Source organism: Sprattus sprattus (assembly GCF_963457725.1).
Source record: "Sprattus sprattus genome assembly, chromosome: 1".
Taxonomy (NCBI): Eukaryota; Metazoa; Chordata; class Actinopteri; order Clupeiformes; family Clupeidae; genus Sprattus; species Sprattus sprattus.
This window is the reverse complement of record NC_137920.1, coordinates 76795211-76812710: the sequence shown is the minus strand read 5'-3', so window position 1 is coordinate 76812710 and position 17500 is coordinate 76795211. Positions and strand designations below refer to the sequence as shown.

At 48.0% G+C, this 17500-nt stretch overlaps 2 protein-coding genes across 2 annotated transcripts in view; one reads left to right on the top strand and one right to left on the bottom strand.

Annotated features, from left to right (window-relative positions):
* The window catches only part of LOC308378505 (peroxisomal sarcosine oxidase-like), a 14216-nt gene extending 12573 nt beyond the window's left edge, over nt 1-1643 (top strand). Inside the window, exons 7-8 of the mRNA XM_080855446.1 lie at nt 100-175; nt 1269-1643. Coding sequence (XP_080711572.1) covers nt 100-175; nt 1269-1399 — 207 coding nt within the window. The 3' untranslated portion in view covers nt 1400-1643. The remainder of the gene's footprint in view (nt 1-99; nt 176-1268) is intronic.
* Nucleotides 1644-10911: 9268 nt separating this feature from the next.
* The window catches only part of myo18aa (myosin XVIIIAa), a 91826-nt gene continuing 85237 nt past the window's right edge, over nt 10912-17500 (bottom strand). Inside the window, 3 exon segments of the mRNA XM_080851332.1 lie at nt 10912-13182; nt 13864-15353; nt 17228-17347. Of these exon segments, the coding sequence (XP_080707458.1) occupies nt 13880-15353; nt 17228-17347 (1594 nt within the window). The 3' untranslated portion in view covers nt 10912-13182; nt 13864-13879.

Sequence of the window (17500 nt, the reverse complement as noted above, 5' to 3'; positions counted from 1 at the left end):
GAAGTTTAGCATGAATTCATCTACTCTTTTCTCTCCTCTTCTCCTCCTCTTCTCTCCTCTCCTCTCTTCCCCTCCACTTCTCTCCTTATGAATATCCAGGTGACACCGGACCATCACTTTGTCCTGGACCGGCACCCTTCCCACAGGAACATCGTCATCGGAGCTGGTTTCTCAGGTCAGGGGGGAGGAGCTAAATGCTAACTACACACTCACTCTGAAGGGTGCAATCACAGAGTTTAACTAGACACTCACTCTGAAGGGTGCAATCACAGAGTTTAACTAGACATTCACTCTGAAGGGTGCAATCACAGAGTTTAACTAGACATTCACTCTGAAGGGTGCAATCACAGAGTTTAACTAGACATTCACTCTGAAGGGTGCAATCACAGAGTTTAACTAGACATTCACTCTGATTGCCCAATCACAGAGTTTAACTAGACATTCACTCTGATTGCCCAATCACAGAGTTTAACTAGACATTCACTCTGAAGGGTGCAATCATAGAGTTTAACTAGACATTCACTCTGATTGCCCAATCACAGAGTTTAACTAGACATTCACTCTGATTGCCCAATCACAGAGTTTAACTAGACATTCACTCTGAAGGGTGCAATCACAGAGTTTAACTAGACATTCACTCTGAAGGGTGCAATCACAGAGTTTTCTTTGTAAACAAAACAAGAGAAAGGTTGACCCTGAGACATCGCGTAGACTCACACAATCACTATGTCCTCATGACATCATATCCTTATATAATCAGGCTCACGCAATCACTTCATCACCTCATGACATCATATCCTTATATAATCAGACTCAAACAATCACTATGACTTCATATCCTTATATCAGAAGACACACACAATCACTATGTCCTCATGACATCATATCCTTATATAATCAGGCTCACACAATCACTTCATCACCTCATGACATCATATCCTTATATAATCAGACTCAAACAATCACTTTGACTTCATATCCTTATATCAGAAGACTCACACCATCACTATGTCCTCGTAACATCATATCCTTATATAATCAGACTCAAACAACCACTATGTCCTCATAACGTCTTTATTAGTGTGTAAACTGGTTGAGGTACCATCGGCACACAGTTAATGCACAACAAAATCAGTCCAAATATACCAGTGCATACATACGTAGATGATACCAATTTCAACTTTGTTTCCTCACACAAAGTAATACTTAATATCCAGTTGCTCAACAAGTTTATCGATCACTGATATCCATTTCTTTATTTCTACCAGGTCATGGCTTCAAATTTGGCCCAATCGTGGGTAAGATCCTATGTGAACTCAGCCTCGGGAAGCTGCCCTCATATGACCTCTCACCTTTCAAAATCCAACGCTTCCAGACCCATCAGAAGTCTTCTCTGTAGACAGACACTCACACACACACACACACACACACACACACACACACACACACACACACCTCCATCAGACAACATAACTGAAATGATGAGAACATAATAATTCAACAGATTCATAAATCACATTCATAACCAGACTCAAATTCTCTTAATGAATAAAGAAATAAAAGAGACCAAATGATGAGCTCTCCCCGTCACTTGTGTGTACACTCTTCTCAATGAACCCTCTAATAAACACAACTCATATTTTAAATCCAATCAGACTCTCTCCTACATCGTCTATATAATGATAATCCATTAGCTGAACAATATGTTTCCCTGTTCTCCCCCCTGCTCTGTGAAGCTCTTAATCGGCAGCCAGGCGGAGCGTGACGACAGACAGCCTCCACAGTCCACCGGTTCCCTATGGCGGGAACGCTATACAGTGGGGGTATCAGCAGGATATTTATTAGCCAGCCAGTAAGTGAATTTGTATTGACTGAGCCAGACAACGGCCGCATTAAAAAAACATTAGACACGGAGGGCCCAATTCGTCTTCAGGCTAAGGGAGAGGACAGGCGCGGCGTCTCGCCTGCGTGTTACGACATGCTAATTAAGCAGGTGGAGAACGGGGAGAGACGCAGGGGAGCGAAGGAGACGACGCCCGAGAGAGAAACAGAGACTAGACCGGTCTGGTTCAGGTTTGAGGGACTGACGGGTTCTGCATCATTTATGAGGTTCATTTTCCCCACGGGTCAAAGTCAGCCGAGGGGGTATGACCTGGATGTAATAAGAGAGCTGGTGCACACGCCATGGCCTTTGACGCCGGCTGGTCGGACGGTCAGTTGGTCAATGTCCGTCAATATATCTTGGCCGTGTGTTATAATAGAGAACGCCCTGGTCTGTCAGAGAGGCCTCACTATCGAATCAATCCCCCAACTCCACCATGGAATTCAACATAATTTCCTGAGAGTTTTACAGAGAAATGCCTCATTATTAGACCTGTGGATTGGAACCTCAAGAGAAGAATCTGAATTCGGTGTTCATGTTGCACATCGACTGCTCTCTCTCTCTCTTCCTCTCTCTCTCTCTCTCTCTTTCTCTTTCTCTCTCTCTCTTCCTCTCTCTCTCTCTCTCTCTCTCTTTCTCTTTCTCTCTCTCAATTCAATTCAATTGGCTTTATTGGCATGAATGTGCGATACACTGTTGCCAAAGCACTTAAACAATAACAACAATAAAAATAATAATAATTTAAAAAAACAACAGTAAAAATAAAAATGGTAATACAGGAACAGATAAATTAATTATATAAATATAAAATAAAACAAATAAATACATAAAAAAAAAAAACTTTACAATAATAATACTTATTATAAAGAAACGTATCTCATTAGAGGGGAAATTATGTATGCACACAACAAAGGCAACAGGAGCAATGCTATTAAAACTATTATTCCTTCTCTCTCTCCCTCCGTTTTTCTCTCTCTCTCTCTCTCCCTCTGTTTCCCTCTCTCTCTCTCCCTCCGTTTCTCTCTCTCTCTCTCTCCCTCTGTTTCTCTCTCTCCCTCTGTTTCTCTCTCTCTCTCTCCCTCTGTTTCTCTCTCTCTCTCCCTCTGTCTCTCTCTCCCTCTGTTTCTCTCTCTCTCTCTCTCCCTCTGTTTCCCTCTCTCTCTCTCTCCCTCTGTTTCTCTCTCTCTCTCTCCCTCTGTTTCTCTCTCTCTCTCCCTCTGTTTCTCTTTCTCTCTCTCCCTCTGTTTCTCTCTCTCTCTCTCTCCCTCTGTTTCTCTCTCTCTCTCCCTCTGTCTCTCTCTCCCTCCGTTTCTCTCTCTCTCTCTCTCCCTCTGTTTCTCTCTCTCCCTCTGTTTCTCTCTCTCTCTCCCTCTGTTTCTCTCTCTCCCTCTGTCTCTCTCTCCCTCCGTTTCTCTCTCTCTCTCTCTCCCTCTGTTTCTCTCTCTCCCTCTGTTTCTCTCTCTCTCTCTCCCTCCGTTTCTCTCTCTCTCTCCCTCTGTTTCTCTCTCTCCCTCTGTTTCTCTCTCTCTCTCTCCCTCCGTTTCTCTCTCTCTCTCCCTCTGTTTCTCTCTCTCTCTCTCCCTCAGTTTCTCTCTCTCTCTCCCTCTGTCTCTCTCTCCCTCTGTTTCTCTCTCTCTCTCTCTCTCTGTTTCTCTCTCTCTCTCCCTCTGTTTCTCTCTCTCTCTCTCCCTCTGTTTCTCTCTCCCTCTCTCTCTCTCTCTGTTTCTCTCTCTCTCTCCCTCTGTCTCTCTCTCCCTCTGTTTCTCTCTCTCTCTCTCCCTCCGTTTTTCTCTCTCTCTCTCTCCCTCTGTTTCCCTCTCTCTCTCTCCCTCCGTTTCTCTCTCTCTCTCCCTCTGTTTCTCTCTCTCCCTCTGTCTCTCTCTCCCTCTGTTTCTCTCTCTCCCTCTGTTTCTCTCTCCCTCTGTTTCTCTCTCTCTCTCTCCCTCTGTTTCTCTCTCTCTCTCTCCCTCTGTCTCTCTCTCTCTCTCCCTCTGTTTCTTTCTCTCTCTCTCTCTCCCTCTGTCTCTCTCTCTCTCTCCCTCTGTTTCTCTCTCTCTCTCTCTCTCCCTCTGTTTCTCTGTCTCTCTCTCTCTCTCTCCCTCTGTTTCTCTCTCTCTCCCTCTGTTTCTCTCTCTCTCTCTCTGTTTCTCTCTCTCTCTCTCTCCCTCTGTTTCTCTGTCTCTCTCTCTCTCTCTCCCTCTGTTTTTCTCTCTCTCTCTCTCCCTCTGTTTCTCTCTCTCTCTCTCTCTCCCTCTGTTTCTCTCTCTCTCTCTCCCTCTGTTTCTCTGTCTCTCTCTCTCTCTCTCCCTCTGTTTCTCTCTCCCTCTGTTTCTGTTTCTCTGTCTCTCTCTCACTGTTACTCACTCTATTTTCTCTCTTACTCTCCCTCTTTTGAATTCACTTTCCCTTTCTCTCTCTCTCTCTCTCTCTTCCTCTCTCTCTCTCACTCTCTCTCTACACATTCCTGTAAGTCATTATTGTGTGGCCTTTCTTCTCTGTGAAGGCTGTGTGTGATTCTGGCTTCACAAAAGCTTGACTCAGGGGCGGTGCTCTCTGAGAGTGAAGGGGTGCACTTTTCAATCAAGCTCCTCTCAGAAATGACAGCACACACACACGCTCTCCCTGGAGGTGAGGAGAACAGGGACAAACACAAACAAACACGGAAGCCCCCCTCAGCAGCGGAGATGACAATGAGCAAAGACTCGAGAGAAAGCCCAGGGGTGCCGCGGGGTTTAGATCAGACAACGTGTTTGTGTCAGAAGAGACACCCTGGAGGGACACGTCTCTGTGTCTCTATGCCTCCGCAGGGGAAGGACAGACAGACAGACAGACAACGAGTTTGTGTCAGAAGAGGAGCCCTTCAGAGGGTTGTCTGCAGGCGAAGGACAGCTATTTAATGCATGTGGCAGAGACACTGGCGCGATGCCAGCTGTGTCACTTCTGCGTTTAGTGTGTACACCCGAACAGCCACTTGAGACCAGTCATCACGTTGCCATCACTCTCTCTCTCTCTCCTCTCACTCTCTCTCTCTCCAGGCATCACTGTGCCATCATTCTCTCTCTCTCGTCATCACTGTGCCATCACTGTGCCATCACTCTCTCTCTCTCTGTCTCTCCCGTTCTCTCTCTCTCTCTCCAGGCATCACTGTGCCATCATTTTCTCTCTCTCTCTCTCCCTTTCTCTCTCTCTCTGTCTCTCCCTCTATCTCTCTCTCTCTCTCCCTCCCTCTCTCTTTCTCTCTGCCATTTAGCGGGCTGCAGTGGTTCTGTCATGAGGTGCGCTGTGTCTATTCTGGACAGCCACTTGAGAGACCCTTGGACACTGTGCTTTCTCTGTCCCCTACAGAGGAAAACTGCCATTTACAGCCAATTATATGTACTGCATGATGTGGTGGTGTGGACGTGATGCCATCCATCGTCTGTGTTGTATTTGTGTGTGTGTGTGTGTGTGTGTGTGTGTGTGGGTGTGGGTGTGTTTGTGTGTGTGTGTGTGTGTGTGTAGTGTGTGTCTGTGTGTGTCTGTGTGTAGTGTGTGTACCAGAACAGCCACTTGACGCTTTCTCTCAAACTGTCAGCCATTTAACGCATGTTGCAGTGGTACTGATGTGAAGCCACCTGTGTCACTTCTGGGAGTAGTCATATATAGTGTGTGTGTGTGTGTGTGTGTGTGTGAGTGTGTGTGCACCAGACAACATGGGACCAGTCATCACAGTGATATCGTTCTTTCTCTCCCTCAGCCATTTACTGCAAGGTGCAGTGGTACATCAGGAAGCCATCTGCACCACTTCTGTGTTCAGTGTGTGTGTGTGTTTGTGTGTGTGTGTCACTTGAGACCCATCATTGCTGTCCCCCCCCCCCCCCCCCCCCGCCCCCCTTCATCTCTCAGCCATTTAAGGCATGTTGCAGTAGTTCTGTGTTCAGTGTGTGTGTGTGTGTGTGTTCTTGTGTGTGTGTGTGTGTGTGTTCTTGTGTGTGTGTGTGTGTGTGTGTGTGTTCTTGTGTGTGTGTGTGTGTGTGTGTGTTCTTGTGTGTGTGTGTGTGTGTGTGTGTGTGTGAGGCATGTTGCAGTAGCCCTGGAGGGAATAGTGTCTCTTACAATTCAATTCAATTCAATTCAATTCAATTCAATTCAATTCAATTCAATTCAATTCAATTCAATTCAATTCAATTTTATTTGTATAGCCCCATAACAATACAATTGCCTCTCGGCGCTTAACAGAGCCCAGAGCCTGAACCCCCTTAGTGCATGCACAACGGCAACAGGGGCAAGAAAAAACTCCCTGTTAGGCAGGAAGAAACCTTGAGCAGAACCACGGCACATAAGGGGGGACCCATCTGCTTGAGGTCGGCTGGGTGGCGACAGGAAGGTGGGACGGGGGGAAGGGGGGAAGGGGAAGGGTAGTGTGGCAGAAGGGGAAAGGAAGCAACAGGGGCAATACACAGCCAGCATTTGGTCACTGGACATATGTGTACGTACATCTGGTGGTAAATACATGATACAGTCAAGACCAGATTACTGTGGCAATAGGGTTATTGTTACAGGGGTAGGGGATGTAGGGACAGAGAAACATTTCGGTGGAGGCAATAATGTATATTGTACATAAATGCTAGCATAGGGTATTGGGTAGAGTAGGTGTACGGCAATGCAGTGGGTGCGGTTGGCCGAGGGTTTCTCTAGGTAGACCAGGTAGAGAGACTACGTGCAGAGTGGTGGGGGTGGGGAGGGAAAGTTCCACATCCATCAGCGATTGGAACACGCCTGGCTCCGGGGAGGCAGTGGACCTTGCAGGGGCCGCTTGTTAAAGGGGGGGGTGTGGACATCTCGGACCATGGAGCTGCCGATGACCAGGGTGGGGGTCGTCACATCCAGCGGGAGAAGTCGTCAAGGGGATGATGACTGAGTTGAGGGCCCAGGATGGGGAGCAGGGCGGCGTGGGCGATGCTGGTGATGCTCTGGAGCCGGTCTGCAGGGGCGATTCGGGGCGGGCTGAGGAGGGGAGTGATCAGGCCCAGGAGGCTCCTCCTGATCCATCTAACAAACAGGAAATGACGAATCAGTCTGCAGGTCTGTCAGTCGGGAATCAGCACGAACAAACACACAGATGAATCATTTCACCAACCAGGGACATGTCACCTGTGTGTCGGTTTGCCTGTTGCATATTGCAATATTTAGATATGTTTAGTTTTTCTGGCATTGAACATTTAGTTTTTTGTTGTGATCTGTTTGCCGGGGCCGTACATGCATCCACTCGGCAAACAGGAAACACATTTGATGTTGCGGTACTAAATTACAAGTAGTAATTTAATTTGTTTTTTTGTTGTGATCTGTTTGCCGGGGCCGTACATGCATCCACTCGGCAAACAGGAAACACATTTGATGTTGCGGTACTAAATTACAAGTAGTAATTTAATTTGTTTTTTTGTTGTGATCTGTTTGCCGGGGCCGTACATGCATCCACTCGGCAAACAGGAAACACATTTGATGTTGCGGTACTAAATTACAGGTAGTAATTTAATTTGTTTTTTGTTGTGATCTGTTTGCCGGGGCCGTACATGCATCCACTCGGCAAACAGGAAACACATATGATGTTGCGGTACTAAATTACAAGTAGTAGTTTAATTTGTTTTTTGTTGTGATCTGTTTGCCGGGGCCGTACATGCATCCACTCGGCAAACAGGAAACACATTTGATGTTGCGGTACTAAATGCAAGTAATATTTGAATTTGTGTTCGGATATGTCTGGGTGGCTGGTATAGCAGGTGATTGGTTTGTTGGCGCGGTTACTTTTGGCTATATGATGCACTAAAGAGGAATGTCTTAAGTCTTGATTTGAATATAGGCACGGTGTCTGCAGCTCTGATGGAGGCAGGGAGATTGTTCCAGAGGAGAGGGGCTCGGTAGCTAAATGCTCTCCCTCCTATTGTGGTCTTTGATATTCTTGGAATTACCAGGAGGCCTGCACTCTGGGAACGGAGCAGCCTTGGAGGGCAATAGGGGACGACTAATTCCTTGAGGTAGTTTGGAGCCAGATCGTTTAGGGCTTTATATGTTAGCAGGAGTACTTTGAAGTCGATTCTACTTTTAACGGGGAGCCAGTGCAAAGAAGCGAGTACCGGTGAGATGTGTTCATATTTTTTACAAGGCTCTTACAAGCACCAGCATGCGGCGTGCAGCGGAACTCTGGCACAGAGGTCATTTAGAGGTCATGTAGAGGTCATCTGGAGGCCTTGGACTGGAACGCAACGCAGCTTTCCCAGTGTCGCTTGCTGAATGCTGAAATAGCTCCCTCAGCTCTACGCCATGACGCTCAGTGGGGGGGGGGGGCCTTCATGTGCTGCTTTATTGGGGGAAATGACCCTCTCAGGCTTCTGTACTCATGTCATGTGTATGCAGCTCTTGTATCCGCCCTGAGAAGGAAGGGGAGACGGAGAGAAATGTAAACAGCGTAAGAAGTCTGTTCCACACCCAAAGCCCTCCCACAGAGAGAGGGAGCGCTGGAGCTCTCATTAGAGGGGAAATGATATATGCACACAACAACAAAGGCAACAGGAGCAATGCTCTCCTCTCTGGGGTTCTTCTGCTCATGCTATTATTCCTTCTCTCTCTCTCTCTGTTTCTCTGTCTCTTCCTCTGTTTCTCTCTCTCTCTCTCCCTCCGTTTATTTGTCTCTCTCTCTCTCCCTCTGTTTCTCTCTCTCTCTCTCCCTCTGTTTTTCTCTCACTGCTATTCACTCTTTTTTCTCTCTTACTCTCCCTCTTTTGAATTCTCTTTCCCTTTTCTCTCTCTCTCACTTCATTTCCCCTCTCTCCCACACTCTCCACGTCTCTTTTTTCCTCTCTCTCACTCACCCACTTCTCTCTCATCCGTCACCGCACGTCGCACGTCTCACGTCTCACGTCTCGTGTCTGCATTGCAAATGAGCGCTGCATCTCTCCCCCCTGGTCCCCGTAGGCAGCCCCTCAGCCCCTCTAATCAAAACATTATTGACGGGCAGCTCCAGGCGCGCCCGTGTGTGGGTTCTCATCACCGCGGATGAGGTGTGTGTTCCACTCAAAGAGCCTCTCAACAGCCTCACCCACAGGAACAATCAGTGCAACGGCACACAGGCAGGGGCGCAGATAGCACTGGGGACGGGGGGGGGGACATGTCCCCCCCAGATTCATAGTGACCCCGATCCGCCCCCCCCCCCCCCCCGACTCTCCCGACGAAAAGCGCCAATCATCAGTTAATGACTCTGCACAGCTGATTAGGCGATGTTAGCGTCCCCCCCAGTTCAAATATCCCATCTGCACCGCTGCACACAGGTCAGCCACATGCAGATTACCCGAGATGGACGCGACACCCAGAACTAGTAAAGGGTTCAGGATCAAACCAAATGATCATGAAGCATATGCAGTGTAAGGGTGGGGTGGGGTGGGGTGGGGTTATGGACAGTTGAAAGACAGTTAAAAAAATGCAACGGCCAACAGGCGAGCCGCATATACAGTAGATGACCGGAGACAGACCCCTGTCACAACACAGCAAGGACACAAACGCCCGAAATGAATAGAGGATCAGGATCAAACAAGATGATCATGAAAAATGAAGCGCACTATAAGGGTGGGGTTATGGACAGTTGAATCAGCCAGGATACACACACACACACACACACACACACATCCACCATGCTAAAGAGCCTAAACACAATCCATTTCATCTAGAAGTTTAAATATCCACGTGTTTTAGTCAATTGGGTGCATGAAATCCAAGCTGCATGAAATTTCTCAAATATGACCCAAATTTCAGGATGTAGGAAAATATGACTTTGTTAATTCTGTCGTCTGTACACGTCAGCTACAGTGGAAGTACATGTTGTATAGTGTCCTCTTAAGCACTTGTGTAGGAGGAGAGGCATACTTATATAATGTTCTGTATGCTCTTATGTCCAGGAAAACGAAAGATCAATAAGATCAAACATGCAATGCCAGTGGGAGATCTCTGCTAGAGCCAGGGTCATCTTCTTTCAAACCAGTGAGGGCATCATTGAATGGAACATGATGATCAGGCCTTACTGCTCGAAGGCTTTATAGTTACGACTTTGTAGGCTTTATATTTACGACTTTGTTATTGTACTTACCATCCTGTAGTCATTGTGTGGCTTTCGATGAAGTTGTACAACATTAAATGAACTGGAACATTAACAAGACAATCGCATGCACTGTGTACATTTCAAACCAGTTTCGTCCTCTCAAGTCTCTTATGCTTGCTTACAGAGTGATTGCTGGTTCTGCTCCCACTTACTTAAATGCTCATGAAAGGGTAAATGTTACCCCCCCGGATGCTGCATTCGTCTAATGAGTGTCGTTTAGCACTGCCGTCTGTGCAAGTACGGCTATCTAGACTATTCTCATTCGTAGTTCCACGCTTGTGGATTGAGCTGCCTAGCACTACCAGAGCAGGGGCGTTCCTCTCTACCTTTAAGAAGCTCCTAAAGACCCAGAGAGCTCCTCCTTTCCTAACTTGCACTTTCTCTCCCTTCCTTTTTCTTCCTCTCCTTATCCTTCCTCTAATGCTATCTCCTCTAACTAGCACTATCACTGCACAATGGCAGCTCACTGCTCCGGGTTAGTGTGTAACCTCACTTCACTGTGTGTGTGTGTCACTTCCCAGGATGGGTTAAATGCAGATGTGAATTTCAGAGTGTGTGTGTCTACACCACCTCTGCCATAGAGAGGACTTTCACTTTCACTTAACTCACACTTACAGTAGTTGACTTCCTGCACTTTTTATTCCTTATGCAAAGTAGTATTGATTGTTACACTAGGTCTCTATTGCTCGCAGCTTGATTGTGTTCACCTTTGTACGTCGCTTTGAATAAAAGCGTTTGCTAAATTACTAAATTTGTCATATGTCAAATGTAATACATAAAATGCATATCTACAGTCATATTTATTTACAATAATCTAATGCAGACACTAGTTTGACAAAAGAAAAACATTAAGCAACTTTCTTAGGCAATTGTAATAAGCTTTATGCAACAATAGTGTACTGTACATTCTTCAGGTCTGTATTTAATATAACCTACACAAACTGCAATGCCTAGAAATGCATAGAGATGCATAGAGTAGCACATATGCATCATGTCCTAGTGCATAGAAAACAGAGCCAGGAACACAGGGGGGTACATAAGCAAACACACTTCTCTTCTTCTCATAGGAATACAAAAAAAAAGCTACTCACACACAATCAATGCCACCCACACACACACACACACACACGCACACACACACACACACGCACACACACACACACACACACACACACGCACACGCACACACACTCACACACACACGTATGCAAAACTCAGACACACACACACACAAATTTGAGGGCAGTCTTAGGAAAAAAAAAAAAGCTACTCACACACAATCAATGCCACACACACACACACACACACACACACGTATGCAGGACTCAGACACACACACACAAATTCGAGGGCAGTCGTAGGAAGACACAAACCTGTCCTAGTTTAAACACCCTTGTGGTGTTTTGGCATGTTCATCATCCATTGAAGGGCGTGACATATGTATGACTATATAAGGCCAGAACATGAATGCATCTCTGATTTTCTTAATATCGGTTTTGCTGCCAACCAACCAACCAACCAACCAACCAGCCAAGTGGCCTGTGGCCCGTGGCTATGTGAGTTTAGGCAAAGTTACGAAACACCACATTATTAGGACTCAATGACCATGCCAATGATTACTCAGGACAATGTTATTACGAGCCAGAAAAGTGAGAATAAATCAATACAGTGCACCACAATTCCAAATAGCTCGTATATTTCCCTTAGGACATCACACAGAGACCCATTTAACAAACCAGGAACAAGATTGGGACAGAGAAACAAAAGCAAAGCAACAGATCCAAATATTTAAAATCAAATATGTTAATTAAAAAAAACATAGCTGACTGAAGGCATAGATCATAGAGCATATATTCCCAGCAGCGATGTTTGCAAAAAAATGAGATCGCTTTCAAATCATGAGTTTCATTTTGGGATTTATCTATTTTATTCATTTAACCCCTGGACACTAATATTGGCGAATTATGCCTCTGTATCAAAGAGTGTTTGACAGCGTGGGTGTGTGCACGTGTGTGTGTGTGTGTGTGTGTGTGTGTGTGTGTGTGTGTGTGTGTGTGTGTGGATTAACTGGTGGATTAGCGGCTAGTCATAGTTTTCCTCCACACAATTTTGCCAGAAGTACCGTCACAGCGGGTGAGTTTGACTTAGTGAGTCTGAGTTAGTTAGGTCTGGAGGTCACTGGCAATCACTGTAATGGAGATCAGGGCATCCCACAATGCATCTGTGTGTAACCTATGCTAACTGTAACAGAGAGTTCATAATGGCTAACTGTAACAGAGAGCTCATAATGGCTAACTGTAACAGAGAGCTCATAATGGCTAACTGTAACAAAGAGCTCATAATGGCTAACTGTAACAGAGAGCTCATAATGGCTAACTGTAACAGAGTTCATAATGGCTAACTGTAACAGAGAGTTCATAATGGCTAACTGTAACAGAGAGTTCATAATGGCTAACTGTAACAGAGAGCTCATAATGGCTAACTGTAACAGAGAGCTCATAATGGCTAACTGTAACAAAGAGTTCATAATGGCTAACTGTAACAGAGAGCTCATAATGGCTAACTGTAACAGAGAGCTCATAATGGCTAACTGTAACACAGAGAGTTCATAATGTCTGACTGTAACAGAGAGTTCATAAAACATCTGGATAGGACAAATGGGATGTGACTGCGGCCAGCCGTCCTGCTGATTCTCTCAGCATGGGTTTCTGTAGATGATGCTTAGGACTTGACAATCTTACCAGCTGATCAATAATCAAAATTAAAATACATTTTAAAGCTCTACTGACTCTACATTCCAGTTTTTCAAGCAGTGGTTCAGAGCACCCCCCACATACACACACACACACACACATAGACACACACTGTGCTTTCAGAGGGAAACCTAGAGGCAACTAGACCGGTTGAGAGCAGCTATGGCGTGGTCTATCACGTCACTGACACAGTCACGCTGTGAGTGTTTTTCTTTGCCGTCACATCACGTCACGCAGTAGTTTCTGCGGGCTTGTCGGGATCGTGGTCGCTGTCGTTGAGGAGCGTCTGCTGGGTGGGCTCGGGGGTGCTGCTGGGGGGCTCGGGGGTGCTGCTGGGGGGCTCGGGGGTGCTGGGGGTCTCCTCCTGGATGTCTTCATCAGATCGGGGGGTGGCCAGATGTCTCCGGTACTGAGGGGGGCTGAGGGGGGGAGAGAAAGGGGGTGTCTGTTTAGTGTCACAACAGAGGCTGGTGAGTCACATCACTCAGTCAACAACCTTCTCATCAGAGTGGACCAAACTGTTAAACCACGGCCGAGACCAAAAAAGGCCTTATGCACACACACACACACACACATACATATATATATTATATAAACACACACACACACACACACACACACATGCTCGTCACTAGAAAAAAAAGTCAATCTCAGTGAGAAGACGAGATGTTAAAACACACCATAAACACTCCACACTGGGCCCTTATGTAGTGTAACTGAACATGTAGGACTAATACTGTAAAACATGCAAAGGTTAGAGTCAGAGTACAAGCATCAAATGTATGCGGTCTAAAGTGGCTTTGCAGACGCAGGCACAGGCTCCATAGGCACCGACCACCGTTGGGTTAGTCTGACTCCATGCTCTCACACCAGACCCTGTTTGGTTAGTGCGACTCCTAATCTCACACAAGTCCTCCATTGGGTTAATGCGACTCCGACTCCATGCTCTCACACCAGACCCTGTTTGGTTAGTGCGACTCCTAATCTCACACTAGTCCTCCATTGGGTTAGTGCGACTCCGACTCCGACTCCATGCTCTCACACCAGACCTCCGTTGGGTTAATGCGACTCCATGCTCTCACACCACTATCAGTCATCACCTCCATTACTGTTGCTTTAGTCACTGTCTGGCTTGTAACGGTACTTCATCACCAGGCTGTCCACCTTTTTCTTATTCTTCTTGTCGTCCTTCTTACTCGGGGGTCGCTCCGGAGCTCCGCCGGGCCCTTTCTTCACGCTGTTAGAACTGCGGTACGAGACGGTGGAACCAGAACTGGACGAAGACTCGGATGACTCGGACGATTCCGACTCGGATGACTCTGACTCACTCTTCTTCTTCCTGGAGCTCTTCCTGGAGGACGACTTCTTCCCTTTTCCGCGGGATCTGCGGTGGTGGTGGTCATCCTCTGAGGAGCTCTCGGACTCTGACGCGCGGCTCTTTTTCTTGGCCTTGTGGCGGCTGCTGCTGCTGCGTGAGCTGAGGCTGCTGGAGGAACGACCGTAATCCAGCGCCGAGCCTGAGGCCGAGCGGCGTATGCTGGACGAGCTGCGACCCACCCCCTCGTCCGCGTCCATTCCGCTTCGGCCGCTCTTCCTCTCCCCGCCCTCCTCCGCCGCACCATCTCCGCCCTTCTCCTCCTCCTCGTCCTCCTCGTCGTCGGACTCCCGGAGGCTGCGTCGCTTGAACTTGATTGGCTTGAAGCTCAGAACCTCATTGATGGCCTTCTCCAGGTCGGGGTCCAGGTAGTTTCGGTGGCTGACGGTCTTTACCTCCCCGGCGTCTCCTGCTGCGTCTTCGGAGGATTGTGGGCGCCCTGGCGTGGACAGGCTGCGGCCCAGAGAGCGCATGGAGGCGCCCCCCTCGCTGTACGCCACGCTCATGCCGTCGTCATCGTCGTCCAGGCGGAGGCCGAACTCACTGAGGCGGCTGCTGCGGGCCACGGAGATCCGGGAGTCGGCGACACTCACGCTGCCGGGACTACGGTTGCCGCCGCCGCCACCGGCCCTCATGTAGGAGTCGCTGCGGCTGTCGTCCCGCCACGAGGCGCTGCGGCGCACGCTGTAGCTGCTCACGCTTGACTTCACGTCGTCATCGTCGCTGTCGTCCTGACCCATCCTGCGTCTGGCCGACATGCGGCTGGACGACACGCTCGACTCCTTATCGAACTCCGGGCTGCTCCTCTGGGACGTCCACCGGCGGTCCAGGCCCTTCCGCGCGTGGCTGGTCGCCTCCGAGTACGCCTGCGAGATGACCGAGCCTCGGTCGTCCATGTCATCGCCAGACTTCTTCCAGGAGCTGACGGACATGGTGTCGTCCTGCCCCCCGTCGGCGGACTTGGACTTGGCCTTGCGGAGCGAGGAGCGGTCCATGGTGTCCGACTGATCCTTGAGGGTGGTGAAGAGGGAGCTCTCGTCGCCCGCGCCCCCGATGGAGTCCTTCAGGTTGGAGCGCTTCCTGTAGCTCAGGGAGCTCATCACAGACACGGAGCGGCTGGACTCCGGCTCTTTGCCCTCTTTCATCATCGTGTCTTTGCCCTCCTTGCCCTCCTTCCCCTCTTTACCTGGCTTAGCGTCCACATTAACAGCATATCTGACGTGGAAAACACCAGGATGGAGACACAATTGAGAACAATGACCAGACCGTAGACAAGACAGAGAGAGAGAAAAGGCAGATTAAAGCAGTAAGACGCTGAGAGGATGCTAAAAAGAGATGCTTCATTTGAAAGACAGATGAGGAAGAAATAAGGTGAGATAATAGGGGAATCCATTACCATCCAATCCTGATTCTTAGTAAACAGAGCCCTTCTGGCTGTTTGAAGCAGTTGTACTGATATTCTGAATAAGTACTAGAGCCTCAATCTGACTCATGCCCCTCTCCACTCCTCCACATAATGACCTATGACCTATCGTTCTATGTGCAGACACTTAGTGTTATTCTTGTTCTATGGGCAGATATTTAGTGTTAGTCCTGTTTCTATGGGCAGATATTTAGTGTTAGTCCTGTTCTATGGGCAGATATTTAGTGTTAGTTCTGTTTTATGAGCAGATATTTAGTCTTAGTTGTGTTCGATGGGCAGATATTTAGTGTTAGTCCTGTTTCTATGGGCAGATATTTAGTGTTAGTTCTGTTTTATGAGCAGATATTTAGTGTAAGTCCTGTTTCTATGAGCAGATATTTAGTGTTATTCCTGTTCTATGGGCAGATATTTAGTGTTAGTCCTGTTTCTATGGACAGATATTTAGTGTTATTCCTGTTCTATGGGCAGATATTTAGTGTTAGTCCTGTTTCTATGGGCAGATATTTAGTGTTAGTCCTGTTTCTATGGGCAGATATTTAGTGTTAGTCCTGTTCTATGGGCAGATATTTAGTGTTAGTCCTGTTTCTATGGGCAGATATTTAGTGTTAGTCCTGTTTCTATGGGCAGATATTTAGTGTTAGTCCTGTTCATATCAGAGGCTGGGGGGTACCAACAGATAACCCAAACCCAAGGAAGAATGAGCTAACCTCACTTCTGATTGAGTGCTGATTGAGCACCACACCGATCTAAAAGCCCTCATAACCCTAGCGTGGCTGACTACTGTACTAGCCCTCAGGAACACGTAGCTGTCATAACCCTAGCGTGGCTGACTACTGTACTAGCCCTCAGGAACACGTAGCTGTCACAACCCCTCGTGACTGACTACCGTACAGACCTACAGTCATGCAAAGATATAAAGGGCAGTTACTCCTGCTTCCTCTTCATGACTGAGCACTGATGGAGTGCCCGACTGACCTGGTCAGTCGTCAGAGGAGAGTAATGGGCACTAAGCAACCATGACTGAGCACTGACCTGGTCAGTCGTCAGAGAGGAGTAATGGGCGCTAAGCAACCATGACTGAGCACTGACCTGGTCAGTCGTCAGAGAGGAGTAGGTAACCATGACGGAGCACCGACCTGGTCAGTCGTCAGAGAGGAGTAGGTAACCATGACTGAGCACTGACCTGGTCAGTCGTCAGAGAGGAGTAGGTAACCATGACGGAGCACTGACCTGGTCAGTCGTCAGAGAGGAGTAGGCAACCATGACTGAGCACTGACCTGGTCAGTCATCAGAGGAGAGTAATGGGCGCTAAGCAACCATGACTGAGCACTGACCTGGTCAGTCGTCAGAGAGGAGTAATGGGCACTAAGCAACCATGACTGAGCACTGACCTGGTCAGTCGTCAGAGGAGAGTAATGGGCGCTAAGCAACCATGACTGAGCACTGACCTGGTCAGTCGTCAGAGGAGAGTAATGGGCGCTAAGCAACCATGACGGAGCACTGACCTGGTCAGTCGTCAGAGAGGAGTAAGCAACCATGACTGAGCACTGACCTGGTCAGTCGTCAGAGAGGAGTAATGGGCGCTAAGCAACCATGACGGTGCACTGACCTGGTCAGTCGTCAGAGAGGAGTAATGGGCGCTAAGCAACCATGACGGAACACTGACCTGGAGCCCTTCAGGCTGCCCTCCTCGGTCAGGGTCTTACTGGATCCTTTGTTCTTCATCCACGACTTCACCCCGTCCACGCGCTCCTCCACCTCAGAGTCCATGTCCGAGTCCTCGCCGCTGCACAAGACAGAGAGTTAATGTCACACACCAGGAGGATGGCACCGTCAACGCTACGTGATGGACTGGGACAAGAGGGACAACATGACGCACTTGGACAGACAAGACAACATGATCAACTTGGACAAGAGGGACACCATGATGGACTTGGAC